Source organism: Myotis nattereri, assembly GCF_964212035.1.
Source record: "Myotis nattereri genome assembly, chromosome: 10".
NCBI lineage: Eukaryota > Metazoa > Chordata > Mammalia > Chiroptera > Vespertilionidae > Myotis > Myotis nattereri.
This window is the reverse complement of record NC_138085.1, coordinates 71,054,936-71,082,870: the sequence shown is the minus strand read 5'-3', so window position 1 is coordinate 71,082,870 and position 27,935 is coordinate 71,054,936. Positions and strand designations below refer to the sequence as shown.

The following is a 27,935-nucleotide window of genomic DNA, read 5'->3' as shown; positions in this document are numbered from 1 at the left end:
AGCTGGGGGAGAGAAAGGGGGGTGGGACTGTGTACTTTCATACCTCAGTCTTCTCATCTCGGGAGCAACCAGCTTCTAAACAACGCTCATATTGGGGACGTGAATGCTGAGCTTAAAAAGCAGAGCTTTCCCACCACTCGCACGACGAGATCTGCTTTAGGCGGATGGAGTGACGGGATGCTCATGAGCAATGAAATGTAAAGGGAGGCAATAGATTCCAGGCCCCCGCACCCGTCCATAGTTTTGCTGTGTGACCTCAGGGAAGTCACTGGGTGAGGGGTGCGTTGGTTTTCTGACCTGCAAAACCGGGAGCATGCTATCTGCTTCGTTTATTGTGGTGAGGATAAGACGGTTTCAGAGAGCAGACTCAGGTAAAACACCTGCCCATCGAGAGTAAATACATCCCTCCCTAAATGAAGGCCAGTGCTGGAAGGATTACGAGTGTCCTGTGGGATCCAGAGTTGCAGTTAACTTTTGGATTTCAAGAGAACCCAGGAGCTGGGACTGAAAACAGTGCTTGTTCATGACTTAGCAGACCCGTGGGACGGGGCCTCCCAGGCCTTCCCAGGACACCCCCGGAGGAGCTGGTTGGCCCACCGTCCAGGGGCAGCCTGACACTCGGCTGTCACTCTTTTCTTTGCCTGCAGGGTGACTGGTGTCCGTGTGACTCCGTTGGCCAGCCTGTCAGGCCACTTCCTTCCGCTGGGGCTTGTCCTGGGTGCGGCCGGCGCTGGCGTCCCGGTGCAGCCCGTGGCCCAGCACACAGAGTTCTGGGGGAGACGCAGCCCTGCCGCCCTTCAGCTCTGGGGCGCAGGGGCCGCTCCACGGCTCGGTGTCCTTGGGGCTCTCCTCACTGCTGCTGCCGAGAGAAAGGACAGGTGCCAATCAAACAGCCTCTGCTGCTCCTCTGGGCCCACCCTGCTCCCCATTCTCCCTCCGCCCCTCCCTGTCTGTCCCAGACTCTGCATCAGGGTTGCCTGGCAGATGCCGTCCTCGAGCGCCCGCGGTGGCTGGGCAAGGTGGAAGCCAAGCTCCTGGAGTTTCGACTGACAGGCTGAGTCCTGCTCTTCCTCTCATGCCCAGGATCTGCTGCTCTGAACAAAGCCACTCCCTCGGGAGCTCTGGGAGCCGGCCTTTATTTTGTTTTTGTTTCTAAAGCACTTATTTAATAAAGGGCAAGGCTCAGCTAGTTGAATTAAAAACACCTCCAACAATACAGCCCTCCCCCTCCCCACCGGCTTTACTCAGCTGCCACCCTCTTCCTGAGTGGAGTGCAATGGAAGCTGCTTGGCCCGGGCTGGCATGTGGCTAGAACGGACCTTCTGGCTGCTAAGTGATAGAGTGAGAGGGGCTCTGAATGGGGAGGGACGCCCAGTGTGCGTTGGGAGCGCAGAAGGGAGGGTGGTCACAAGCATGGAGCCAGCTTGGGCCGTAAGGGGGACCAGCTCAGAGAGCCACGCTGGCTGTGTGCTGGCAGGCTAGCCTCATGAGGTCGGAGTCTGGCTGTCTGGGTTCAAGTCCCGGCTCTTCCACTTGCTACCTGTGTGACCTGCAGCATGTTAATTGATCTCTCTGGTTCTCTTCTGTGTACAATGAAGATAACAATAGCACCCATCTCCTAGGGCACTCAAAGGTATCAACATTGGGTGAAGCCTGTAAAGCTCTTGGCATGTTAATAGCTCGTGCTACGTGCTCAATAAACGGCCAGCTGTCACTTTGTGCTGCTTTGTAGCAAGAATAGGAAGTCACACCTGCAAAGGGCCCTTGGGGCCACCCTGTCTACTGCAGGTGACACTGAGGTCAGAGCCTCTCCCTCAGTCACCTTCGGGCAGGATAAGGCCGGCTCCCCATGTGCACAGACCAGAGGCCCTTCTCTCTGCCTGTGTCAGCGCGCTGCTGACTGTCCCGTGAGCTCTAGCATGCCGTGGGCTCCACTCCGTGTGGTTGGGCTCCTGTGGGGTGCCCAGTGGAGGACAAGTTTGAGTTTGGATCCCACCAGGATCAAGATGGCAGGAATGGGGGGCTGTGAGGTGGGGTGGGTGTCAGACCGGTACACACATATGATTTTCAGGCTGTGAGGGACCCACCATGGCACCGAGAGCCAGTCTCATCCGTGTTGGGATCTGGCCCCATCCCAGGTCCCTGCAGGACCCCGTGTGGCCACAGCTCACACCTTTCTTCTTTTCCCTGCTCCCGGGAGCCGCTGGCAGGAATGGGGAGGGGCATGCCCAGAGGAGAGGCTGTGGCACACAGTGCCAGGGGAGGCGACTCCGAGGTCTGACACGTGATGTGGTCCTAGAACTCTTGCCCAGCCTCAGCCAGGTTCCACATCTGCATGAAGCTCAGGTTAGGAGATCCATTTCCTTGGTTGCCATGTGACCGTGTTTCTACCTGTTCCCAGAGCTGCTGTGGAGACAGGTAGCCTGAGCCAGGAAATGGTGTGTGTGTGTGTGTGTGTGTGTGTGTGTGTGTGTGTGTGTGTGTTCTACAGAGAGACCCTGCCTGGGGCGTCCCGTCCTAAAGACTAAAAGCACCACATTTAGGGGAGAAAGTCTGGACCCTTCCCAAATGCTCAAGTGCCCCAGCATGCAGAGTCCTCAGAGCGGCCTCCACCAGGGGTTCACACGTAAGAACAGTTGCAGCTCAGTAACTGAGCTTCCTGGGCACGCCTCCAAGGGTGCTCCCAATCCCCTGAGCCCCGAGATCGGGTATATGTAAATACCATTTTTTCTATCAAAGGGCTTATGCCTAGCACAGATGACCTGAAGGCGCCATCATCAGCTGCAGGCCAGCTCCAGGTCCCACAGGTGCGGCTGTGTCCCTGCAAGTCCCTGGCTGAGGAACCGGCCGCTCTGAGTGGGTTCTGGCTGGGTCTGGCTCTCTGAACTGGCTTGTTGGCTTGGCGCACGGTCAGTTTCCTGGTACGGCTTCCCGTCTGCAGGAGGGCAGGACAAAATGCCTGTCATCTACAGAGTGGAGTTCTCACAGCTGGCACGCTTCTGCTCCCAGACGCCAACTTTACAGGGTTGAGTGGGGGACGGGGGCGGGGAAGTGGGGGTGGGCGTGGGGAATGAGCGTTTCCCAGCCCACCCATTGCGTGCGCAGTTTCACCACTGGGAGTGGCTCAGAGGTGTGGTCTTACCAGGAGACAGGGGGATGGGTGTGAGTCATTATGTGACCTTCCACGTGACCTTGGGAAGGTGCCTGTTTATGAATTCTCCTCTCTCTTTCAAGCTACAAGTACTCCCCCCACCCCCAATATCTCTAAGCACTGAGATTCAGGACATAAAACCACCTTTTTGGCTGCCCTTTTCTGAGGAAAAGCCTCTGAGAAGGGCTCTGTTTTCTCCTTGGACAATTTTATGTTGCTTTGCTACTGCTCCTGGTGTTTTAAAATGTTAGTGCTTTTAATTAATGTCATTTTATTGTGCCTGTTTCCAGCTCTCCTCCTGAAGGGCCCAGTTTTAGAAATCTAATAGCCGAGCGAGTGGCTGGTGTGAAGGATAATGCATTAACATTTAGAGAGGTTCTCCGATGAAAGGCACTGTGCTGCAGGAAGCTCATTTTGGATTTAAGAAAAGAGCAATGTTATATTAAGATTCTTGCAAAAATAATCAATACTTCATTTTCTTTCAAGGGGCTGGGGAAGTTTATGTAACCATAATAATGCACAACTTTCCCGAGATAATATCTTTATTTAAAATTGACTGCCGAGTACTTTATAAAAAAAAATTACCATTTATGCCTTGACAGACTGTGAAGTCTGTAGCCTGTATCACACGGGCAGAAATGGATTGCTGATTTACACAACCGTGGGCAGTGCGAGATAGAGGGCCCGGCGCTGGCGGAGCGTTGTCTGAGCTGATATCAAGACACACTGATAACACTTCCTCTCTAATAGGCCTCAGATTTATGTCCACCCTCCCACCCCCTGCCATGCCACGGTTCTGGAAAAGACACACTTCTCCATCTATTCTGTAAAACAGCCACTTGAGCATCCCAGTCCGTCTGGTGCTCAGGCAGGCTAGACAGTGGCGCCTGGCCTGTGGCAGCCGTGTGCCCAGGCCTGTCTGCATGTGTGGGCCAATGGCAGGCGAGTCAGTTGCCCTCATGGGAAAGCACACTTAGGCCGAAACCGGTTTGGCTCAGTGGATAGAGCGTCGGCCTGCCGACAGAAAGGTCCCAGGTTCGATTCCGGTCAAGGGCATGTACCTGGGTTGCGGGCACATCCCCGGTGGGGGATGTGCAGGAGGCAGCTGATCGATGTTTCTCTCTCATCGATGTTTCTGACTCTCTATCTCTCTCCCTTCCTCTCTGAAAAAATCAACAAAATATATTAAAAAAAAAAAAAAAAGAAAGCACACTTAGATCTGTCGGCCAAGGGCGCTGATGGGGAGTCTCCTTCCTACACTCCAGACTTCTGAAGGGAGGGGGGGAGGGGGGCTGAACTCGGGGAGAAGTGAGGGCAGGTCCTTGGGGGACGGGGAAGCTAAACATTTCTGTTCACACCTCCAGGACCAGCCTTCCTCAAGACGTGTCCCCAGGGGTCCCTGAGACACTTTTGGTGAGGGGTCTATGAGGTCAAAACCATTTTAATAATGATACTAAGGTATTATTTGCCCTTTCCGCTCATTCTCCCATGAATGCGGAGTGGTTTTCCTGTCTAATTGATGTGCGACATCAGAGCAGACTGACTGCTGGAACATCTGGGAGTCAGCTGTCTCTCCGTGAAGCCACCCGCTGAAGAGATTGGCAGGAATGTGAGGCAGGGCCGCTCCTCACAAAGGGTTTTGTTGTGGAAATATAGTTAACTTTCACACGAATATATTATTCATGTTCACATACAATGGGGTCACATTTTCAAAAATTAATATTTCAAACATTTCCTAATTTTAATTTATAGTACAGTGAAAAGTGATGGATCCCACGCACACACTCCAAGGCTCTTTTGGGTTCTCAGTCATTCTTAAGAGTTTAAAGGCGTTCTGGGACCAAAACCTTTGAAAAACTCCCACCTGGTGCTGGTCTATTGCAGGGAAGCAGAGACGACAGAAATCGGGCTGCTGGACCTGGACAGGGTGACGGGGACTCTGCCAGGGGCAAAGCACTTCATCTCAGTTTCCCCACCTCGGAAATACAGGGCTGTGTGGCTGGACTAGATTGCTTTCAACTGTATTTGTAATGCAGCAGAACCTCTTTTCAATGCAAATCTCAGGAGCCCAAAATGAGTGACAAATGAAAGCCCAGGGGGCTCACAGTTTTGGGGGGCCTCTGGGGGAGCGGGCTGGGCATTCCTAGACCCTTTTCTCTAATTGCCTCTTCTCTTGGAGCACAGTTTGAAAGCTATGAACCCAGACGATCCCAAGGGTCACGGAGGGCTATGGCCCGAGGGCTCTCCTTACCTGCTCTGGCCACGCTGGGATTCACAAGCATTGCTGGTGGCGCCCGGGGCAGGCAGGCGAAGGCGGACACCTGGCTGGTGGTCGGAAGCTGTCCTCCTGACGAAGGGCTGAGGGTTGAGGGCACACAGAGTCGTTCCCCGTTGCGAGCCCCCCCTCAGTCGTGGCCCTGAGCTGCTCCTCCAGCATGCTGTGGGGGTCTCACGAGGGCCCCCAGCTGCAGGTGGCAGCGCAGGGGTGAGTGGGTGGGCTGCTGAGAATGACGATTTAGCTTCAAACAGAGAGGAGGTGGCTGGGCAGAACCTGGGACATGTGTTCCCAGATGCTTTGGCTGTGGCCGCGTCACTGTCTTTAGAACCTCTTGTTTCCTTGTGCCCCTGAGGGGGGGACTCTGGAGCGGGAGGGGAGGAACCAGAGGCCAGGGACCTTGCTTCTGTGCACTGGGCAGGGGGGTTGGAGAGCTTGTGCTGAGCAAGTGGGCTCTCAGGGGGCGGGCTGGGCAGCTGGTGCTGGGGTGGCGTCACTGTTGGGGGGCTCAGTGCCCTGGGGCTCGCTGGAGGGCTGATTGTGGGGCCGGGGGACCCATGCACAGAGGGGACACTGGGCTGAGCAGGTCTGTGAGAGGAGGACAGGCTTGGGTGCCCCTTGTCTGCTCTGGGCGCCCTGTGTGCCCTGGTAGGAGAGGCCTTCCTGCCCAGCGGGGAGCTGCTCTCTTGGCTCTGCCTTGGGGCCTCAGAAGAATGCGGCCCCCGAGTTGGTCTGGGCAGGCCGGGCTCCAAGGTCCTGTTCTGCCCAGATGTATGGCTGGAGCGGTGCCAGGGAACTGCCCTCCGGGGCTGCTTGGAGAGGCTTACGGCACTGTCCACGTATGCCTGACCCTGAGCCCCACCGTCCTCTGTCTCTGGGTTTCGGCTGATCTCTGGCTGGGGGTTGAGGTCCCTGGCCAGCTTCCCAGGGTTGCAGCTGCTCCTGCCGCCCCCTGGCCCTGTGCTGCAGGACCCAGTGGGGGTGGCCGCGTGCCTGCTGGGCAACAGGTCAGCGGGGCTCATGGAGGCTCCTAGCTTTGGGGAAGCCCATGTTCTGTGGGCAGAGCCAGCCTCTCCCAGCCCTGGCATGTGGGTCCCTTCAGGGGAGCTCCCCACCAGCTTGCTGCTTTCGGGGGGCTCCAGAGAAATGAAGGACTTGTCCATCAGGATTTCCAGGGGTGGCGGGGGGAGGTGCTCTGGGTCCTCTGCTTCATGCGGAGGGTCCTCCCTCGTGGGCGCTGCCGGCAGAGGAGGAAAGGCGGGAGCGAAGGGCCTCCAGCCTGGGCCCACTGCGGGAGAGATTTGGGGCTTTGGATACAAAGGGGCAAGCCCCCTGTAAATGGGAAATCTGGGGGGCATGATGGGGACCCCCAACTTCCTGAGGCAGGGGCCCGGCCCAGAGTCTTTGGACTCACCCAGTGTCCGCAGACTCTCAGTGGGACTGAATGTTTCAATGAGTTTCTTGACTGAGGTTCTGGGGGGATGGGCTCTGGCAGCCTCCCTGGCCCTCTCCCCTGGTGGGATGGCAGCTGAAAGCCGCTCAGCTGTCCCCTGCCAGGGCTGTTCACCCTCCGGGCGGGGACTGCGTGTCTGCGGAATGCTCTTGTCCTGACTTGGCAAAATGCTGAAGCTCTTGGTCAGCGAGGCCTTCAGCTTGCTGATGGTGCTGCTCGGGGCGCCCCTGCTGTGGTGGTCGGGCCGCAGAGATGCTGCTCTGGGCAGCAGAACCTGCCCCCTGCTCTGCCCCCGCCCCCTGCTCTGCCCCCGCCCCCGGGTGCCCAGGGAGTAGAAGGCCTCCAGCCGCTGGCTCAGGTCTCCCTGGACCCCCCGCAGCTCCCGGAGGGTGAGCTCCTCCACGTGGCTCTTCAGACACGCCTCTGACTGGGACCTCCTCTGCCTCACGGGGCCCCCCCTGCTGCCATGGACCGTGCTTGGTCTTGGCGGCACCACTGTCCTCTCCTCCTCCTCAGCCCAATCCAGGTGCCCAGAGGACACAGGGACAAACTTGATCCTGTCACTGATGGCTTCCTTCATCTTCAGAATCATTTCCCGCGCTTGGGGGCTCCTCAGCCTCCTGGGGAGCAGCTGAAACGGGCCCTCAGGGCCAGCAGGTGAAGACCGTGGCTGCGGATGCAGGCTGTCTTCCCCCTCCTCTGTGCTGCTGTCTTCTCCGGCACCGAGGGAGGGAGTGGTCACCAACCCGGAGCCTTTAGGAAGATGTGCGTCCAGGGAGACCCCGCCCCCAAAGGAGTGACATGCATTGCCATTGCCCACCCCTCCAGGCCTGCGGGGAGCACTTTCTGGGCCTGAGCTGGAGGGGCCGAGGCTCCCTGCTCCACCCTGTGCTGCTGGCTGAGAGCACCCTGAGAGCGGCCAGTCCTGGGGTCGGTCTGCACCCCTCCAGAACGGGCTTTGCTGCCAGGTATGTTCCAACTGCCCGGCCTCCGCTGTGGGGGGAACCCCTGGCTTCCACTCTGCAGGCTCCGGCGTTAGGTCCCAGCTGGCTTGCTTGCCCAGCCTGTCCACCTGGTGCACAGACTCACTGTCCGCACCGATGCCACTGTCCTCAGAGCACAAGGGTAGGCCCTGCACCCCAGGGTCGCTGTGGCCGCTCGCCAAGCTCTCCAGCTGCCCCAGAGTCCTTAGGAGGCGCTCATCCATTCCCCTCTTCACGCTCAGCTGGTGTTCCAAGTGGCTGGCCGTGGCTTGGAGGTGGCTGCCGGAGCCGTCCAGGCAGCCACCGGTGAGCGAGGCCACCGCGCCCCCCAGCACCTGCAGCCGGCTCACCGTGTATTGCAGCAGCTGCTGCAGGAGGTCCGGCTGCTCCTGGGGCTCCCCTTTCCTCAATGGCCAGGCCAGATCCTCCCCAACTTCCCAGAGGAGCGCCTCTCCATCCCTGGAGATCTCCCCCAAGAGCTGGTTGGCCTCCTCGAAGCAGAGCAGCAGGAAGCTGACCATGGGCTGCAGCAGCTCCCGGGTCTGGGTGGCCTGGCGCGTGAGGCTCAGGATGGCTTCGTATTTGGAGAGGCAGGAGTGCAGGTAGGTGTAAGTGTGCCGGTGGGCCTTCACCAGGGGCTCGGGGAAGTCCACTTTGCCTTCAGACCCCTGAGCGGGAAGGACGGTTTGGCAACGGAGGCCCTGCTGCCTGGACCTGGGGCCTTTGGGCTTCTTCTCCCACAGGGAGCTCCCCTGGGTGGTACTCTCTGCACTCTCTTCCCCACAAAAGGCTCCCCCCTGCGACTCGCGGGAGCTCTGTGTCTTGAATGGAATGTCCTTAGCCATGTGGCTTGGTGATGTGTTCAGCTGGGATGGGGAGGTTTTGGTTTCTGGGATCAGTCCTTCCAGATCCTCCCTGTTGCCTGCAGTGGAATCTCTTGTGAGCTGACAGTGACCTTCAGCCAAGGTTTGGGTACACCTGGGACCTGGCTGCACCTCTGTCGGCCTCTGTCCCTGGGACAAGCCCCCCCCAGAGTCATAGCAGGTGGAGCTTCGGTCCAGCACGGGGACGGCGTCCCTCTCACTGCCCCCCGGACTTTCTGGCAGAACTGCTTTGGGCTTTTTAAAAAACTGGATGCCACTCTTAGCCACGCTGTTGATGATGTCACTGTGGGAAGGTGTACACCCCATGATTTCAGCTTGTATTCATCTCCTGCCCTCAACCCTCATAATTTCTAAAGAATCACATCGAAATAGCAGCAAAAGGCAGTCTTACTAGTCCATCCAGGCAATTTCCAGGCCAGAATCCTTTGAAGTCCATGGTATCGTGTCCTGAACTCGGAACGAGCTTTCTGACTCCCTGGCCCCCGTGTAGAGGTGATGGTGCCTGTTGTCCGAAGTTTTGACCCCTTTGCGGTCAGCGAGCAGCGGGGCAATTGTGAAGGACCGCAGGCTCCTGGATTAGGGGGCCTGCGTTAGCTCGTGTCCTGGCAGATGTGGATGGCAAGTGGGACTTTAAGCCTATTAGGTTAATCATGCCCCAGCCAGTCAGCACTGGCAGTGTGCTCTAATATAGAACTCGGCACTTACTCTCTTGGGAAGCGGATTATCTCTGCACGTGCTTATGCTTTTAATTCTGTTCAGAGGCCATATGAAACCTGGAGAAATGAGCCGTAATTGCACAAGGCTCTAGAAGAGACACATTTGTGGGAAAGAAGCAAGGGCGCCCCGATGACAGATCCTGGCAGAGACGTGACCTTCACAGTGTAAGAAGGGCAATCCAGCCGAGGGTGCTCCAACCTGCTCTTCAACACACCGTTCCCACTGACGGCAGGAGGAAGAGGGCCTTTTATTTAACCATTTCCCAGTTTTGGACATGTAGCTTGGTAGCAATTTTCAAGTTTCCTTCATAGAAAAGAAAATTCAGGGAGCATCTTCTAAAGTTGCTGAAGTTGCTGATATTCTGGTTTGTAGTTTTTCTTTCCTTTTACAGAGCCCTGTACAACCAAGGAAAACAGCACTGTCGATGTCCGGGCAGTTTCAGAAGCAGAAAGGACTTAGCGATACCTTGTCTGCTGTGAGCAGGCTGGAGACTGGCTGCTGGGCCTGTGCTCGGCGGATGCCTGTCACAGCCCACAGCCCCCGAGTGCATCATTAATAAAGTTCTCCAGCCTGTTTGTTTGAAGCAGAACTCATGGGAGTCAGCGCTGACTCCGTGCCTGGGGGGCGCTGTGTTAGGCATGGAGAAGTAGTTAAATTTGCCACAGCGGCAGGCCTGCTCCGTAAACAGCAGCACGGGGAGGAAGGCTCTTCCCTCTTCCAGTATGTAAATTCTTCTCCTCTCGGATTATGGTCCCTGCTGGGACCATCTTTGTGAAAACCTTTCATCTACGTGGCTAGAAGTATTTCCAAACCAATGATCAGAATAAAAGTATTTGCCAGGAGGCTCAGCTGTCAGACTGCTCTGCCTTGTAGACTGGTTTTCTTGCCTCTTCCAAGTAACTTAGAAAGTTCTTTGTTCACTGCTACTCAGTTTTTCATTAAGACTTACTTTTGTTTTTCTTTCTTTTCAAGCTAGGGTGCTTCAAATGAAAAAAAAAATTACTCTGATTGGAAATGTAAAATGGCCCCCAACAGCTTTGGAAAATGATTTGATAGTTACACATACACCTATCTTCTGACCCAACCAATTCCACTCCTAAGAATTTGCCTGAGTATTGAATGCATAGGTCCACAAAAGGGACTGGCATGAGAATATTTACATTGGTGTTATTCATAATAGCCTCAAATTGGAGAGAATTCAAATGTTTGTCATCAGGGAAATAAGTTTGGCATAATTACCCAATAGAATACTTTCCAGGCAATAAAAGGAACCAACTATTGAAACATGAAAACAACCTACATTTAAATTGTATAATATTGAGTGGAAAAAGGCAGACATAACAGAATACATACTGAACGATTCCATTTATATGAAGTTAAAGAACACATAAAACAAATCTCTAGTTATAGAACTAGGAAAGTGGCTACCTCTGGGAAGAACTATTAAGTGGGCATGAAGGAATTTCTTTTCCCCCACAAATATACTGGTATATATTTTTATTGATTTCAGAGAGAGGGAGGTAGAGGGAGAGAGAGAAACATCAATGATGAGAATCATTGATCAGCTGCCTCCTGCACGCCCCCTACTGGAGGTCGAGCCTGCAACCCAAGCATGTGCCTTGATGGGAATGGACCCATGACCTCCTGGTTAATGGATTGGCTCTCAATTACTGAGCCACACGGGATGGGTGAAGGAATTTCTTAGAGTAATGAAAATGTTCCATATCTTGACCTGGGTTGTGGTCCCATGCTTACATTCCGAAGTAAAAATCACTTGAGTTGCACACTTAAGCTGTGTACTTTACTCTATGTATGCTTTACTCTGTGCCTAAAGAGTTCCAGCTACAATGCTCTTCATCTTGGAAAAAGGTCCCTGTATTAGTTGTCTATTGTTACATAACAAATTACCCCCAAAATTAAGAAGATTAAAACAGCAAATGTTATCTTGTTATGAAACCTGTTTCTGTGGGTCAAGAATTTGGGAGCAGCTCACTGGGTGGTTCTAGCTATGGGTCTCTCCTGAGGTTGCAGTCAGAACATCAGTCAGGGTTGCAGTCATCTGAAGGCTTGACTGGGGCTGGTTGATCTACCCAAGGTAGATCATTCACATGAAGGCCTCGATTGTTTGCTAGGTGTTTGCAGGAGGCCTCCGTTCTGCTTCACACGGACCTCTCCACTAGGCTACCTGAGTGCCCTCACAACATGGCAGCTGGCTTCACCCAGACTGGGCAGTTCAAGAGAGAGCAAGGAGCAGGCTGTCCTGTCCTAATCTTAGAAGCAATACACTTTCACGTTCTCCACGTTCTGTTTTTTTTTTTTTTTTAGAAGCCAGTCACTAAGTATAGTTCGTATTCAAGGAGAGAAAAAATTAGACTCTGTGTTAAAAAAAATCACTAAATAAAAGTATATGGACATATTATAGGTTAAACCACGACATCCAAAACATAACTTTGTAGAGTATACATTAGTTTACTAAGAGCTCGTCCTTACCCTTTGGCTTGTTAAATAAATTCCACCCCGTGATTTTTTGTTTTGTTTTGTCTTTGTTCTTTTTCATGTGGCCCTGAACTAATTGATCAGCAAAAGATGGTTCTAATGTGGCATTAACTTTGAGCCAAAATTGGAGGTCATTCAAGCAACCTGAAAAAGAAAACCGTCTTATTTCTCAAGTCTTATCAGCTTCACTAGTGAGCTCTCCTGAACCATGAGAGCCAAGAAAAATTTCTCAGGTCAGATCTGAACGGATGCTCTTTGCAACACAATTCCCTGGTCCAGATGTGGGTGATCAGACAACAAGCAAGCAACTACTGTATAGAGCAAGCAGGAAGAGAGAGCTAGAGTTTGTGTTCCGGGCATTATGTAACAGATACCATTTCACTAGCTTACTTCCCCTGGTTTGCTGGGAAGAGAATCATTAACAGTCATTAAAAAATAACCTGGCTACTGTTATGTACCTCAGAGCAAGCCATCCAGAGTTGCTCATCCCCTACACAGTCTCCTCTATTATTGACATCTTACATTCGTGTGGTACATTTGATACAGTTAATGAACCAGCATATTGATACATAATTATTCACTAAAGTCCATACTTTATTCAGATTTGATTAGTTTTTACTTAACGTTGTTTTTCTGTTTCAGGATGCTGTCCGTAACAACACATAACGTTTAGTCATCATGATTCGTTAGGCTCCTCTTGGCTATGATAGTTTCTCAGACTGGCCTTGTTTTTGATGGCCTTGACAATTTTGAGAATTGCCGGTCATATTGTAGGTTGCCCCTCAACTGGGATTTGTCGGATGTGTTTCTCATGATTAGATTGGGGTTATGGGTTTCTGAGAGGGAGATCACAGAGGTAATGTACCATTTTTATTACATCATATTAAGAATACATTCTATCAACGTGATTTATGACTGCTGATGTTGACCTTGATCACCTACCTGGCTGATGTACTGTGTGTCAGGTTGCTCAGCTGAGAAGTTATGCTCCCCCCCCCCCCCCGCCCCCGCCACCTTTCTCTATTGCAGTGGTTCTCAACCTTCCTAATGCCATGACGCTTTAATACAGTTCCTCATGTTGTGGTGACCTCCAACCATAAAATTATTTTTGTTACTACTTCATAACTGTCATTTTGCTACTGTTATGAATCATAATGTAAATATCTGATATGCAGGATGTATTTTCATTGTTACAAATTGAACATAATGAAAGCATAGTGATTAATCACAAAAACAATATGTAGTTATATATGTGTTTTCCGATGGTCTTAGGCGACCCCTATGAAAGGGTCGTTCGACCCCCAAAGGGTCGAGACCCACAGGTTGAGAACCGCTGCTCTGTTGTATTCTTTGCAACTACTGTGAGCAGCCACATTTAGGGAGTGGGGAGTTATGCTTCCCCTCAATATAAACATTTTCAAAGCTTTGATACAAGTTGTGAAATTACTCTCCAGAAAAATCGCACCAGTTCACATTCCCAGCAGCCGTGTGAAGACGTATCTACTTTATGGCAAACTTGCCAGCATTGGCTAGTATCCTTTAGAAAACACTTCTGATTTGAAAGAGGAAAATGGCATCTCAATTTAATTTGCATTTGTAAATTTACTGAAGAGTTTACCTATTTTAAAAATTATATGATTTGTGGCACATTTACATATTTTCTTTCAGGGCTTACTTGTAGATCTTTATTTTTTAAAATGAAGGTGTTTAACCACGTTTTGTTAATTTTCAGGATATTAACATTTTAACTGGTCATATATGTTGCCATGCTGCCAGTTTTTCTTTTAATTTTGTTTATGATACTTTTGGGGAGTACAAAAATTTTCATTTCACATAATCAATTCTTTCAGTCTTTTTCTTCATAATTTGTTGTCATATTTAAAAAGGCTAACTTTGTACTTTGTAAAATACCTGGACAAATGTATATTTAGGAAGTTATTAGTTTTTTTTTTTTTAAATATATTTTATTGATTTTTTACAGAGAGGAAGGGAGAGAGATAGAGAGTTAGAAACATCGATGAGAGAGAAACATCGATCAGCTGCCTCCTGCACATCCCCCACTGGGGAAGTGCCCGCAACCCAGGTACATGCCCTTGACCGGAATCGAACCTGGGACCTTTCAGTCCGCAGGCCGACGCTCTATCCGCTGAGCCAAACCGGCTTTGGCTAGTTTTGAATTATTATTTTTAGAAGTTGAGCTCCCATGAAATGGGAGAACATGGCCGTTTGGGCTTTGTCTCTGAAACTGTTAACAGTGGACACATTTCAGGATGGATTACTATAAATTGTGGCCTTTCTTATGGGTTTCTGGGGCTCGTTTAAATGTTTTAAAAATTCTCAAAACGAGCCCTGGCCAGGGTGGCTCAGTTGGTTGAGCGTTGTCCCATGCACCAAAAGGTTGCTAGTTTGATTCCTGGTTAGGGCACATATCCAGGTTGTGGGTTCTATCACACACCTGGTAGGAGTGGGCATGGGAGGCAGCCAATTGGTGTTTCTCTCTCACATATATGTTTCTCTCTCTCTCTCTCCCTCTCCCCTCCTCTCTCTCTTTAAATCAATAAAAACATAGTGTTTAAAATTCTCAAAATGAAAGTGAACTGGCTGACATATAATACTAAGTTTTTTGGGGCCACTGATGGCAAACTACTGGGGTGACTTGAAAATGTGTAAGTGAGCACTTATGTGAGGATGAGCTTTATGGTGAAGAAGGAAAAGAAGTGTGGTTATTCATAAAGAAGCTATTTTGATCACCATCCTTTGGTAATTTGCATATACAAATGAGCCGTCGGAATAGAGCCATAGAGCCTTTCAGGTAATGGGGTGGTGGGGGCGGCCATGAGCATGTATTTCAACAAGCAGCTATTTCCCAAAAATATATTTTTTAAAATATATTTTTATTGATTTCAGAGAGGAAGGGAGAGGGAGCGAGAGATAGAAACATCAATGATGAGAGAGAATCACTGATCAGCTGGCTCCTACACACCCCCTACAGGGGATCGAGCCTGCAATACAGGTATGTGCCCTTGACCGGAATCGAACCTGGGACCTTTTAGTTCACAGGCCGACACTCTATCCACTGAGCAAAACTGGCCAGGGCCCAAAAATATTTTTAGAACAATCTCGTTTAGAAGTTTCTTCTGAGCTATTTTTGGTTGTGATATAAAGTCAGTCTAATTACTGTTGGTGGTACTCCACAAGGTAAAATAATAAGTGGCATGAAACCAGACTATGTGTGGCGGACTGGGATGTGGATAGATTAGAATGTTAACGGGCGTGTTCTCCTCTCTCCTTGTACTCCCAGACTTGGTCACAGCTGTGTGGGAAAAGCCCCCCCCTAACTTCCCCTCCCCCCCGCCTGCCTCCCCTCACCACTAGTTAGATACCCGAGCTAAGAGAGGGACAGAGTTTGGAGAGAAGCCCCAGGGTTGTGTGTGGGTGTGGGACTCCCCGTGCCCCACCTCTGATCTCCAGGCTTCATCTGCAGGGTCCTGAGAGAAGAGAAGCCTGTGCCCCCTTCCTGGGCCCCGCCCTGAGGCTGCAGAGGGCAGGGCAGCAAGCCTTGGGGAGAAATGAATGCCCTGCATCGTGTTGTCTTGATGTGGCAGAGTCGGAATGGTGGTGTGGCACGTCTGTACAAAAGGATGGGAGCTTGTCTGCCCCAGGCTCCTACAGGTCAGAGCAGCAGGAGAGCACAGCACAATGTCCTGAGGCTTCCCCGGAGAATAACATTTAGCAGAGATGGGGAGAGAGCTCGGGGGGGGGGGAGGGGGTCTGCCCAGTTGAGGTGTGAGAACCAGGGAGGCTGGAGCTGCCCCACATGGAGAGGGCGAATGAGAACGCCCTTGGGTCCCACAGACCACCCAGGTGGCCTCTCAGGGAGCCCAAATCATGCCCAGAGTTAGACAGGACAGACTAAGACCAAGAAACGGGCTCCTCAGATAAGCCCTTGGGAGCTGAGATTTAATGCCAGGGAGGACAAGGGGAAGGAGAAAGAGTTTGAAACCTAATTGTGGATGAATGATAAACTTGGATTGACTAAGGAATGACTGGATTTGGGTGAGTTTATGTGAGGGTGACGAGATGAAATTTTCTGTGCTTTGAGGCAGAATGGAGGCTCAGGCCAGAAATTACACTCAATTACGGGAGAAGAGAGAAAGTGACGTGGGTGCACACTTGAGTCAGGGACTGTGAAATCTCTACCGGCTCCAATAATTACAGGCGGCCAGGTGTCAGCAAGATCTCAGTGAGACCACGGAGTCACTACGGGCTGCTCTTCCAAGTTATGACCTGATCGGCGGCTGCGGCTCAAAAGGCCGACACAATGTCTTGCCGGAAGTCGTGACAAAGTCCATTCAAACTTCTGTTCAGAATGGTCCCTTTCATCAGAGAGCAGAGTTAACACTTGTTGGTGGAACAAATAGATTTTTAAAGTTCTGAGGAGGCTCAGTCTGGGTTAGAACCCCATGACTCCAAGGGGGAAGGTATGACATTGCAGGTTGTTGGCTAGCTCTGTTGGGCCCTCTGACCCTCTCTCCATCTCTCTCAGTGCCCTGGGAGGCAGAGCCCAGGCATCCTGCCCTCAGAGACATTGGTGGGAGCTCGGAGGGAGGGAGAAGCATGAGTCAGGGTATTGATTCCACCATCTCCCTTTGGGAGAGTCTCTTCAGCCCCCAGGCTGCTTCCTTGCTGGGGAGTGAAGGGCCAGGCCCTGCCTCTGCTATTGCTGCTGGCAGCTGAAGAGGTTGGTTAAGGTTCTTAACTAATGGCCACTGGCCCTTTAAATCTGGTATCCATGGCACCAGAGGCAATGCCATTATGATGTATGTGCTGTCTGTAGGGAAGCAGGCTGGTGCCCTCACAGGAGGACTCCACCAACAGGGAGGCAAGTCGCAGCCTGCCACCACCACCCAGGCTCTGTAATTGGAATCTGCTTATGGGCTCAAAGGAGCCCATTATAAAAACATCTATTTCCATACACTCCCAACCAACACTCTAAACAATTTGCATGCTTGCTGAGGAAGACCCATGAGGGATTGAAAGGATTTTTTCTGGGTGACATTGAGGATACAGTGACATGATTTGGGTAAGTTGCATTATATAACGAATCTTGTCCCCACCCAGGCCTCTGACGAGACCCCATTCTGCCTAAAGCACAGGTGAGCACCCTGGACAAAGCATTCTATTATTTTAGGCACACGAATAGAGTTTTGTGTACCCACACCAGGAAAAACAGAAACCTTGGGAGGTGAAGAATAGCCAGGCAGACCCCAAAGGAAGGTGTCCTAAGCTCCCCAGCCGCTCGCTGGCTGGCGGATTGAACCAGCTCTTGGAAGAGCGCAGCCACTCCCCGTGGACAGGAGAGCCCTGTGGGGTCTCTTCGGGAGGGAGAGAGTAATAAGGGAACATAGGGATTCCACTGCTTTATTCTCTTCTCACCACTGAGGGAAGAACCGTGGGGGCTTGTTTTTCTTGGTCTGAGCTAACTTCCCTCAAGGAGCTTCTCCAGAGTTGCATGTAGTTCCTCGTTCAGGTCACCAGTACTGACCCTACAGACACCCAAGAGAGTTGTCCTAGTGAAAGGACACATTCATCTTCAGAACTCGAGTCACTGCCTTCTCCATAGACGTTACTTTCCTTCGTAATACCTATCTACATCCAACTCTGCCCCACTCCTAATGCTGCCCCCCTCAGTCAGGCCGCCCACCTGCCTACAACAGCCACCTGTGGGATCTCCTCGGCTGTTCAGTCCCTCTCATAGTGATTTGGGTTCAAAGCATTGGATCCAGTCTTTTCCTTCATGAGGTTCCATTCATTTTTTTCTCTGAAGCATCTCTTCCTGTTCATCTCCCCCTCATTCCAGGACCCCAGCACCTTACCTCTCACCCCCGTGCATTCTGCATCAAATCTAGGCTCTTTGGCCTGGATCTCAAGGTGTTTCCTCCAAAAGTGTATGAAACCATCCTATGCATTGCTCTTGTCTTTGGCCCACTGCTGCTCATGTTTCTCCCTCTCTGGCTTGCATATTTTTCTTCTCTCTTCCTCAAAGAACAATTCAAATTCTACTTCCTCTATGTAGGGTTGCAATTTTAAGCAAATAAAATACCCAAATATGCAGTTAAATTTGAATTTTGGATAAACAACAAAAGCGTTTTAAAAAATGTGGGACATATTTATGCTTAAAAATACCTGTTGTTTTTCTGAAATTCATATTTAATTGGGCACCCTGTATTTTACCTGTCAACCTTACCACTTCGGAACCTTTGTTTAATGACCCAATTCTCCCTATCTCCGACTTTTATTTCCTAAAGTATCTACTTCTGTTTTTCATTATAAGCTATCTTCTACTTATTGACTATATGCATAGAATTAACACTTATTGAGCAATTATTTAATATCAGACTCTGTGCTTTTTTATTTTTATACAATCGTTTATTGAATTCTTACAAGAAATGTGTGATATCCATTTTATAATGAGGAAGATGAGTCTTTGAGAGGTTATTTGATTTGTTCAAGGTCCCAAAACTAATTGAAGTTGAACTTTGATCTCTCTGTAGGGTGACCATCTTGTTCTGGTATCCTTGGCATTGTTCTGATTTTAATGTGGAAAGTATCTTCCCAGGAACTCTCTCAGTTCTGGGCTGAATCTACATATCTGACTTTAAAGCCTGGGAGTCTCTCCCACTTCCCCCATATTTTAGAGTTTTAATGTTTCCTCCTCTCAGGTTATAGAGTTCTTAACGTAAGGGTGTTTACTAAGAATGAGTAAATGCTTGACAAATGAGGACCAGGAGCTCCCCTCAGAGCCCGCACCTCTTTGGATTGCAAGAGCTGAGGACTGTGTGGACCAGTGTGCGGGGACGGCCAATCTTAGATGCAGCTGAGACCTGAGCATGGCCAGCATCCATGATGTCACTGGGCACTGCTTGCAAAGATGTTAAGGCATTGTTACTATCAACAGTTCTTTTGAATTGGTGAAAATGCAGCTCCAGGGTAGGTGTGTGGTGCCTCACTTGACAAGTGGAACCTTGAGAGACTCCCTGCTTTGAAGTCTGAGTTAAGGCATGGGGAAGGAAGGCTGGAGAAACAGAAACCACAGTGTCAAGAGAAGGCCTGCATAGGGTGGGCAGCAATCTCATCAGCACCTTGCTGGGTGGACAGCGCCCAAGGAAGCTGAGAATCTGGTGTGTTTTTTTTTGCAGGGACAATGCTTTTGTGCAATGGGCACATATCCACAACATGGTTATATTATTACGTAATAACCAAGCTGTTAACATGACGCTAGGCAGGTGCCGTCGTTATGCTGCAGAGCGGTTAATGAGGTGTGATGGGAAGAGCAGAAACAATAGACTTCCATTCTCCAAGGCCATCTGTATGACTTGTCTCAACTTCATTTTGAACACAGGTCATGATGGAGCACATGTTAAATATAAAAACTAAGCAAGCTGTCTGTGGAGAAGTCATTTGTAGAAATCACTTGCTATTTTAAAATTATTTATTTAAATCATATTGATAAATGAGAAGATCTTAAGGCAACTTTATTTTCACTTGCTAAATTTAACTTTAAAATGCTAGAATTTTAAAATATGCTTTTGTTTAGGGCTTTTAAGAAAACATAACAGATATGGGGCATAAAAGTTAGCCAGGGGTTTCTATTTTGAACAGTACTGAAAGGTTCCTAGTCCTTTCTTCTTGAGAAATTGGTGGTGGCTTTTCCCCAAAGGACAGTTGGGGCCATCCTGGTCAGGCTTCAACCTGTGCTGTAGGTTCTCCTCCAGCTATATATAATGTTTCAGAGAGGAAGGGAGAGGGGATCAAGTCTGCAACCCGGGCACGTATCTTTTTAAAAAAAATATATTTTATTGATTTTTTACAGAGAGGAAGGGAGAGGGATAGAGAGTTAGAAACATCAATGAGAGAGAAACATCCATCAGCTGCCTCCTGCCCACCCCCTACTGGGGATGTGCCCACAACCAAGGTACATGCCCTTGACCGGAATCGAACCTGGGACCCTTCAGTCCACGGGCCGACGCTCTATCCAGAGTCAAACCGGTTAGGGCTGGGCATGTATCTTTGACTGGAATCAAACTTGGGACCCGTGAGTCTGCAGGCTGACGCTCTATCCACTGAGCCAAATTGGCTAGGCCCAGCTAGATTCTTTACTCTTCTCCACACACACCTTAGCTTTTTTGCCTCCAAGCGTTCCTCTTGCAAAGTGTCATGGTTAAGAGTTTAATCTCTCGAACTAGACTGCCTGAGTTCAAATCCTGGTTCTGCTACTACGGTGTGATCTTGGGTGAGCTACCTAACTACCGTGTACCTTGAATTCTCCCACTGGAAACTGAAGCTGAAATGATATTTCTTCATCAGGAGTGAAATGATTCATGAACATGCTTAGAACAACACACATCACACCCCAAGCACTCAGTAAATGCCAGCTCCTTGTTTTTATACCTGGATCTCATTATCCTTCCCACTTGGCTCAAAATGTCTCTGTCTTGATGCCTTTCCCCATTACCCCATCCTGTAAAGTGCGCTCCCTCTTGGGAAATCCCCAGTACTGACACTTGTTTTTTTGTGTTGTTTTTTTTTTTTTTTTGGCAGGTTGTTGATATTCTTTTCTCATGACCACACACTACAGTTTTTACCCCGCTATTTAATGAGCACTCACTTTGAGTCAGGCCTAGGGCTCATGACCACACTTGGAGGCAGGTATTTCTTTTGTTTTTTAAAAATCCTCACCCTAGAGAGAGAGACAGGGAGGGGGAGGGAGGGAGGGAGAAACATCAATGTGAGAGAGAAACATCAATTGGTTGCCTCCCATAAGCGCCCTGACTGGGAATCAAACCTGCAACCTTTTGGTGCTCCAACCAATGGAACCACCCGGCCAAGGCCCCAGCTGCTGTTGAACATACCATGTATACACAGTCTCCCCAGTTTGTCAGCCGTCCATTGACCTTTTCTATAGTATTCCTCACTGAAGAGAAACCTTAGTTGTGATGTAGCCAAACCTCCCATCTTTTGCTTTAAGGTTTGTGCTTTTGCAGGCTTGTTTTACGAAGTCAGCTCCTACCCCACATACGTAAAGATATTCTCCTAGATTTCTTTTCTGCCTTTCAAACGTGGGTCTTAATTCATCTGGAGTTCACCTTTGTGTATGGTGGATGTGGGAAACCCAACTTCATTCTTTTCTTCATAACGTAAGCCCGTTTCACCAATACAATTTTCTAAATAATTTACATTTTTCTCATTAATGTGTGGTTCCACCTTTACAAATACTGAGGTGCCATGGGTCTGCTTCTGAGTTCTCTTATTCACTGTTCTGTGATTGCACTAGTACCACACATTTTTATCACCGTGTGGTAATGACATAATATCTGGCAGGGCCGGTTTCCTCTCTTGGCTCTTGCTTTTCAAAACTGCCTTAACTATTTCAAAATTTATTTATAAGTTTATTGAAGTTCCTTAAACATTGAGTTCCTGCTGGAATTTTGGTGGTTATAACAGTAAACTTAGAGTTTAAATGGACATTTTTACAATGTAAAGTCATCCTATCCATGGAATATCTTCATTTATCCAATCATCTTGTATGTCCTTAAGTAGAGTTTTAAAATTTTCTCCATAAAGTTCCTGGATACTATGCTTTAGCATTTAATTGCTATGCTGAATGGTATCTTATTGCCTATTATATTTCCTGGTTGTTTACTGCTGAGGTACCAGAAACAATTGATTTTTAGAAATTGATCTTGTACTTGGCAACCTTCTTGAACTCACTTATTACTTCTAATAGTTGATTCTGTTAAGATTTTCTAGGCTACTGATTTTATCATTTGCAAATAAAAATATTTTAGGGGCTCTACCTAGTGCTCTGCTTTGATATTTTGCATTTAACTACCTCTGCTAGTTGGACTCCAATCTGGCACCCAAATTCTGACAGCTGGATGTCTCTTGTATACGCCGATTCTGGAAGCAGAATTCTTTTCTTCCCGCCTCTGAATGATATCCTGCTCACTACCTCAGTCCATGTAAGAGCAGTGACACTGTCGTCTTCTTCTTTTTTTATTGCTTAAAGTATTACAAAGGGTATTACATATGTGTCCTTTTTCCCCCCCGCCCTTGACAGTCCCCTAGCCTCCCCTATCCCCCAGTGTCTTATGTCCATTGGTTATGCTTATATGCATGCATACAAGTCCTTCGGTTGATCCCTTACCCCCCCTCTCTCCTGCCCCCCAACCCTCCCCGGTCTTCCCGCTGCAGTTTGACAATCTGTTTGAGGCAGCTCTGCCTCTGTATCTATTATTGTTCAAAAGTTTATAATGGTCTCTATTATCCATGAATGAGTGAGATCATGTGGTATTTTTCCTTCATTGACTGGCAACACTGTCTTCTTTTGCCTATTCCCTCCAATCCTCTCATGGTTTGGTAGACTCTGTCTAATGGTTTGGTATCCTGGGAATTTGCCTGTGTGTGCTATATGGTGTTTGGGTGTAGCAGAAAAAGCCAGTGGCCTGGCTGGTTCTAACAGAGACTTTTATTATCATTAAGAACAACTCAGCTAGCCACACCCTGTCATTTACTAAAAGGGGTATCTCAGAGGAATAATGTAAATCAGCAATAAAAGTGAACTGTATACCTGTGGAAACTTCATCAATAGCCTCCTCTGTCACACATGGATCTTTGAGTTTCTGTGGCTCACTGGCAATAGGGAACATTTATAGTTACTTAAAGCCAACCAAGGGCAGATTGCCTTCCTCCTTTTCATCGGTTAAAGAGTTGGGCGGGGTCATGCAAGAACAGGGTAGAAGAGAGCAGGGAGAGGGAGGAGGAGTCCGCCCCACTCCCCGCTCCCCCCCCCCCGCCCCCCAGTGAGAAGTAAGCCTCTGCCTCACACTATCATCCCTGGGAGAGCAGGAAGACGATAAACCTGCAGGGACGAGAAACTGGCAGCTGACCAGGAACTGTGGGATGGTCATGGCATTTCCATGTTGTGCAAGTGCTAGGGTTTTAGTTGACAGCATGCCCCACCCCATTCAGCAATGTGATGGGACTGCTGCAAACACCGGTTTTGATATTTTGAGCTACGCTAATGGAAGCATAGGACGCAGAAAGAGGGGGCCGCTTCTCTCCTCTCCGCGCGACAGGACACCCGGTTTCCTTCCTGAGCTCTAGACAAGCTGAGGTGCACGCCTCAGAGTCCCTCAACATGCGGGTGAGTGGGGTCATCACCCTGTCCTCTGAGGAACAGCCTCAGGGGACAGAGCATGCTTGTCCTCTGGACCCTGCCTAGGAGTCAGGTCCGATCTGTAGGTTCCCTGGGGTAGAAAGAGGAGGAGATGCAGGGAGGGGACATTAGCTCCCAAGGTAGGAAGGACTTCTCAACAAGGCTGACAACAGGGAAAATGGTTGCTTTCAAAGGAAGGGCGTTCTTGCAGAGACATGAATAGGCATTTATTTAGTATCAGCCGCTGCCAGGCACTGTGCTTGGTGCACGGAGAAGTACAGGGTAGTAATCTGTACATCAGAGCCAGAACAAAGGGCCCGGAGAGAGGCGTTAGGGTGTAGCACTACGGACTCGGTGTTAAAAACCTCAGTCATGGGAAGCAATGGACTTATTTTCTTCATCAAGGGGACTCATTAAGTGTCAAATAACACCTTCCCTTCCCCTGGATGATGGAGATCCAGGATGTCAGCCTTCATGCTGTTAGTTGTCACAGTTACATCACTTTCTGTTTCTTGGGGGAGGGAGAAGGGGACCAGGAGAGGAGTGGGTGAGAAGGGCCAAAGCAGCAGGGGAAATGAACTTCCGGGATGACTGCTCACTTCTGCCTCTACACTGACCCCCTTGGGTGTAATTATCTAACTTTGGGCAGAGCGCTGACCAGGCTTTTTACAGCCAGACCTGCAAAGAGGCAACTGACCGATGGACCTCCTCTGGGCTGTGCACGGGGCTAGATGCTGGGGACCCCCAAACGGACGAGACCAGGTCCCTGCCCCAAAGAAGGTGGCAGGAGCGCTTCTAGCTCGGGAGGCAGGTCTGGGCGGGCCGGCTAAGGGCTTTCATAGAAGAGTGTGCAGCGGGCCAAGGGCTGCTTACCCAGTCACTGCCCTGGGCCAGGCGGGGTTCCCCGGAGCCCACCTCGGGCTGCGGGCGGGGTGGGGGGGGGGGTGAGTCTCAGCGGCCCACCTCCACGCCAGGTGAACCCAGGAGCACCCCACAGCGTTCCAACCTCCAGGCCCAACCTTCTGTCGGTGGGAGGCTGGGGGCTCAGGCTGCAGGCGCGCCCCCGCCCCACCCGACTGCCCCCTCCCGCAGCTGCGCGTGCGCGCGACCCGGGAGGCTGCACTGCGCGCGCGCACAGACCCCGCGTGGGCCCGGCTCGGGTGCGCGCGAGGCGGCGGCGGCAGGCGGGGGGGCCCTGGAGGTCCGGAGCGGCGCGGCGGGAGGCTCCGCGGCTGCCACCGGAGACCGGGCCGGGCGGAGGGGCGCGCCTTTCGGCCTTTCGTCCGCGCCCCCGCGTTCCCAGCCCGCCGTCCCGAGGGGATCCGAGGAGGCAGGTGCGGCGGGAGCGCGCGGGGCTCCAGGCCGGGCGGGCGGGGCGCGGGTGCCCGTGGGGCGGTTGGCGGCTCTGGGAGGGCCGCGCGCGCGGAGGCGCGGGGGCACCCGGAGCCCGGTGGCCGCCTGCAGTGGCGCCGGTGGCACCGGCCCCCGGAGGCCTCCCCGGGGCGGCGTGGCCCACCCGTGAGGATGTGGGTGCTCGTCTCCCTTCCTCACGAAGGTTTGACTTGAGGAGGAGAGGCCGCGCCGCGTGGGGGACGGGCCGGAACCGGCGGCGGAGCTCCGGGCTCCAACCTTGACCGCCCGGCGCCCTGGGAGTGCCTCCCGCGCGCACGGGTGTGCGTGCCGGCTCGGCCCTGCCCTGGAAATGGGCCTCGCCAGCTCTCCCCGGGCGTATTAAACGGTTGAAGAAACCTTTTGCCAGTGGGAATGCAAAACGAAACCAGATGACTTTGCTTCCAGGCTATTGCTACCCCGAGATTCCTTCATTTTAAATCGTGGGAATCGGGAAGTTTGGAGAAACGCGCGAGACCTGCCCGGCAGAGAGGCGCGGGTTAGACCTCATCCTTGCGGATTAGATGGATGGGTTTATAATGTCAGCTTTCCTTTACGTGTGATGTCAGGTGGTTCATTCCCCCAGAGACTCACAGGCAATCTGGATTTCAACGCGGAGACAGTGTTTTGATATGTATCAGAGGCGGATATTCTCATGGGGTGATAACTTGCGCTGTGCTCCCAGCTGGACGGTGCTTCATACTGTGGCGGTATCTATAGGATAAAAAATCATGCCTTTGAAATGTTTCCATCCCCCGAATCTTTTCATTGTACTTCTGCGTTCACATGGACATCTGCCATACAGCAATCGCATGCACAATGTAAGCCGGCTCTATGGCAGATCACGTGGCGCAGGACATGCAGCCACTATGGAGGGAAAACAGAATGGAAAATGGCAGAAGTCTAGCTTTGTTCATTTTTATGCTGCAAAGCCTCCCGGGTTCTGTCCTATTTGGCTAACATAAATAGGCATTTTTAAATGCTTTCGTTCGATATCAATGGACCTGGGCTGTAAGATTGGACCTTGAAATGTAATGAGTATGTTTATTTCTATTTCATAGAAAATTTGGCACAGAATATGTTAACGTGTGGGATTTATTTCAGACGTTTCAGATGGTCAGATACAGTTCTCAACAGCAAGGCCTTTTTTTAAAATGATGTTTTATGGTGTCTTTTATTGTTGATAATAGCTTCAATTTGGGAACATACGCTAGTGTTGTTAATGTTACAGAATTAACTCTCCCCCTGTTTAAACCTACAAATATTCTGTTCCCTGGTTAATGATCTGTAATTACCTGTACTGTTACGGGCTTGCTTAGTTTGTTAGTCTTTTTTGTTGTTGTTTGTTTGTTTTAGGCATCTCGGTATTGTTTGCTCACCTGGCCTTTCAGCAGCACAGCTTTCCCTCAGTGGTGTTCAGGAGAACTTTCCAAGACCAGGGGAATGTTTTCTTCGGCCACGTTCATCTGGCAGCTGCTGGCCACATGTGGCTTTTGAGCGCGTGTATGGGGCTAGAGAAATGGGGGAACTGAACTCTTAATTTGATTTAAATAATCACATGTAACTAGAAGCTACCTGCTTGGGCACCACAGCTTTCGACTATTAGTCCCTCAGGAAGTCTCCCCTGCCCCCCTGACTCCAGCACTTATTACAGTTACACAGTCATTACACCTTTCTTGTAGGCTGGAAGCTACGTGAGGGCAAAGGCTTATCTGTTTTCTTCATGTTTGCTATGCCCAGACTGGGATTTAGTAGTAAGAAACGTTCGATAAATATTTGTTGAAGCACTAAATCAACGTCTGGAGGGCAGGCATCTTTTGTGTTCTCTCTAGGCCTGGAGCAAACTCAGTATCAAATACTGCAAATGTCTGCTTAGTGATTGAACAGATTTCATGCAAATGGGTTGCTGAAGACGTATTTTAAATGCTTATTTTGGTTGGGTTACTGTTTTTGGAATCTCTTGAAGACTCACGAGAAAATGCTGTATGAAGCTGAATGATTCCAACTTGTGTGGACACAGCTTGGGTTTCCTGTTAGTGGAGTAGCTCAGGGATGCTGCCCTTTGACCATATTCCACATAAATCCGAGGGTATCCCTAGGGCATCCCTAGGCCTCAGGGAGGTGCCTTCGTGAGGCCCTAACCAGCCTGCAGCTACTCTGAAGAAGTTAGTGGGCCTCTCCACTCACCACCATTCTGACTTAGGGCATGGACCAGGAGTCCTTGAGAAATCATAAGATATCATAGCCATGTTACAAGATGCTTTTGCTCAGAGCTGATTTGGGGTGATGGGATAGGATGGGATTCATATATAAATCAAAATTTGGGGAATTTGAGTCTACTTATTGTATCTGTTATGTACACAGTTAAATAGGGCCAAGTTAAAAAATAATATCTTGCCCTGACTGGTTTGGCTCAGTGGATCGAGCGTCGGCCTGCGGACTCAAGGGTCCCCGGTTCAATTCCAGTCAAGGGCATGTACCTTGGTTGCAGGCACATCCCCAGTGGGGGGGGTATGCAGGAGGCAGCTGATCGATGTTTGTCTCTCATCGATGTTTCTAACTTTCTATCCCTCTCCCTTCCTCTCTGTAAAAAATCAATAAAATATATTAAAAAAATATCTTAAGGTTTATTTTGTATAACCCATTATCACCAGTTAACCATAGTAGGATTTGAAATGAAAGTATGTACTTGATTCAGGCTAGTATATCTCCAAGTCTGACCAATATTCTCAGGTGTCATGGCATCTAGAAATTGCTTTTGCAAAAAGGATTCTAAGACTATAGAGGTGTATAGTTTTCTTTGGTGGGGCAGAAGGTTGGGGTTTCATAAAGGAAAGGAAATTGAACTGGGAAAAAAATGCAATGAAGACAAAATACAAAGAATGTTCACTCCAGTGGTTAGGTAATATAGCTTCTCTGAGCTTGAAGTAGCTACCATGTAAAATGATGAAGTTGATTACATTGTGTTGAGTGACTCATCTTTCCACCTTGAATTTAGGACTTGAATATTTACTATTAAGTATGTGTAGGCCACTAATCTAACTCCTGTGGCAAGTGATAGCATGTAAGATACAGTTCTTTTAAGAATCTCAACAGTGCAAGGAAATGAAAGGTGCTTCGGGGATCACTTCTAGAAAACATTTTTGAATTGAAAACCCACTCTGAAAAGGACATTTGAAAGGTGGCTCCTCTTAACCAACTCAGAATGATAACCACTTATTCACTCTGCTGAAGAATTATGAGTATCAAAAAACATGACTGAGTCTCAAAATGTGATTGTAGTCAGGTTAATCTTCCTAGAACACAGCTTGACCCCTGGGACAATCTCCTTTGAAATAATCAGTGGTTTCCCAGTGCTCATGGAATGAA

At 49.9% G+C, this 27,935-nt stretch overlaps 2 protein-coding genes across 2 annotated transcripts in view; one reads left to right on the top strand and one right to left on the bottom strand.

The window, feature by feature from the left end:
* Positions 1-684: 684 nt before the first annotated feature.
* On the bottom strand, positions 685-9,052 carry PCARE (photoreceptor cilium actin regulator; the record flags this gene model as incomplete). Its single annotated transcript, XM_081101577.1, has 2 exons — positions 685-859; positions 5,403-9,052. 2 exons carry the CDS (start codon positions 9,050-9,052, stop codon positions 685-687), a joined length of 3,825 nt encoding a protein of 1,274 aa, XP_080957703.1.
* A 15,330-nt stretch (positions 9,053-24,382) lies between these two features.
* CLIP4 (CAP-Gly domain containing linker protein family member 4) overlaps positions 24,383-27,935 on the top strand; it is a 51,370-nt gene continuing 47,817 nt past the window's right edge. Inside the window, exon 1 of the mRNA XM_081100635.1 lies at positions 24,383-24,511. The gene's annotated coding sequence lies outside the window, so the exon portion shown is untranslated. The remainder of the gene's footprint in view (positions 24,512-27,935) is intronic.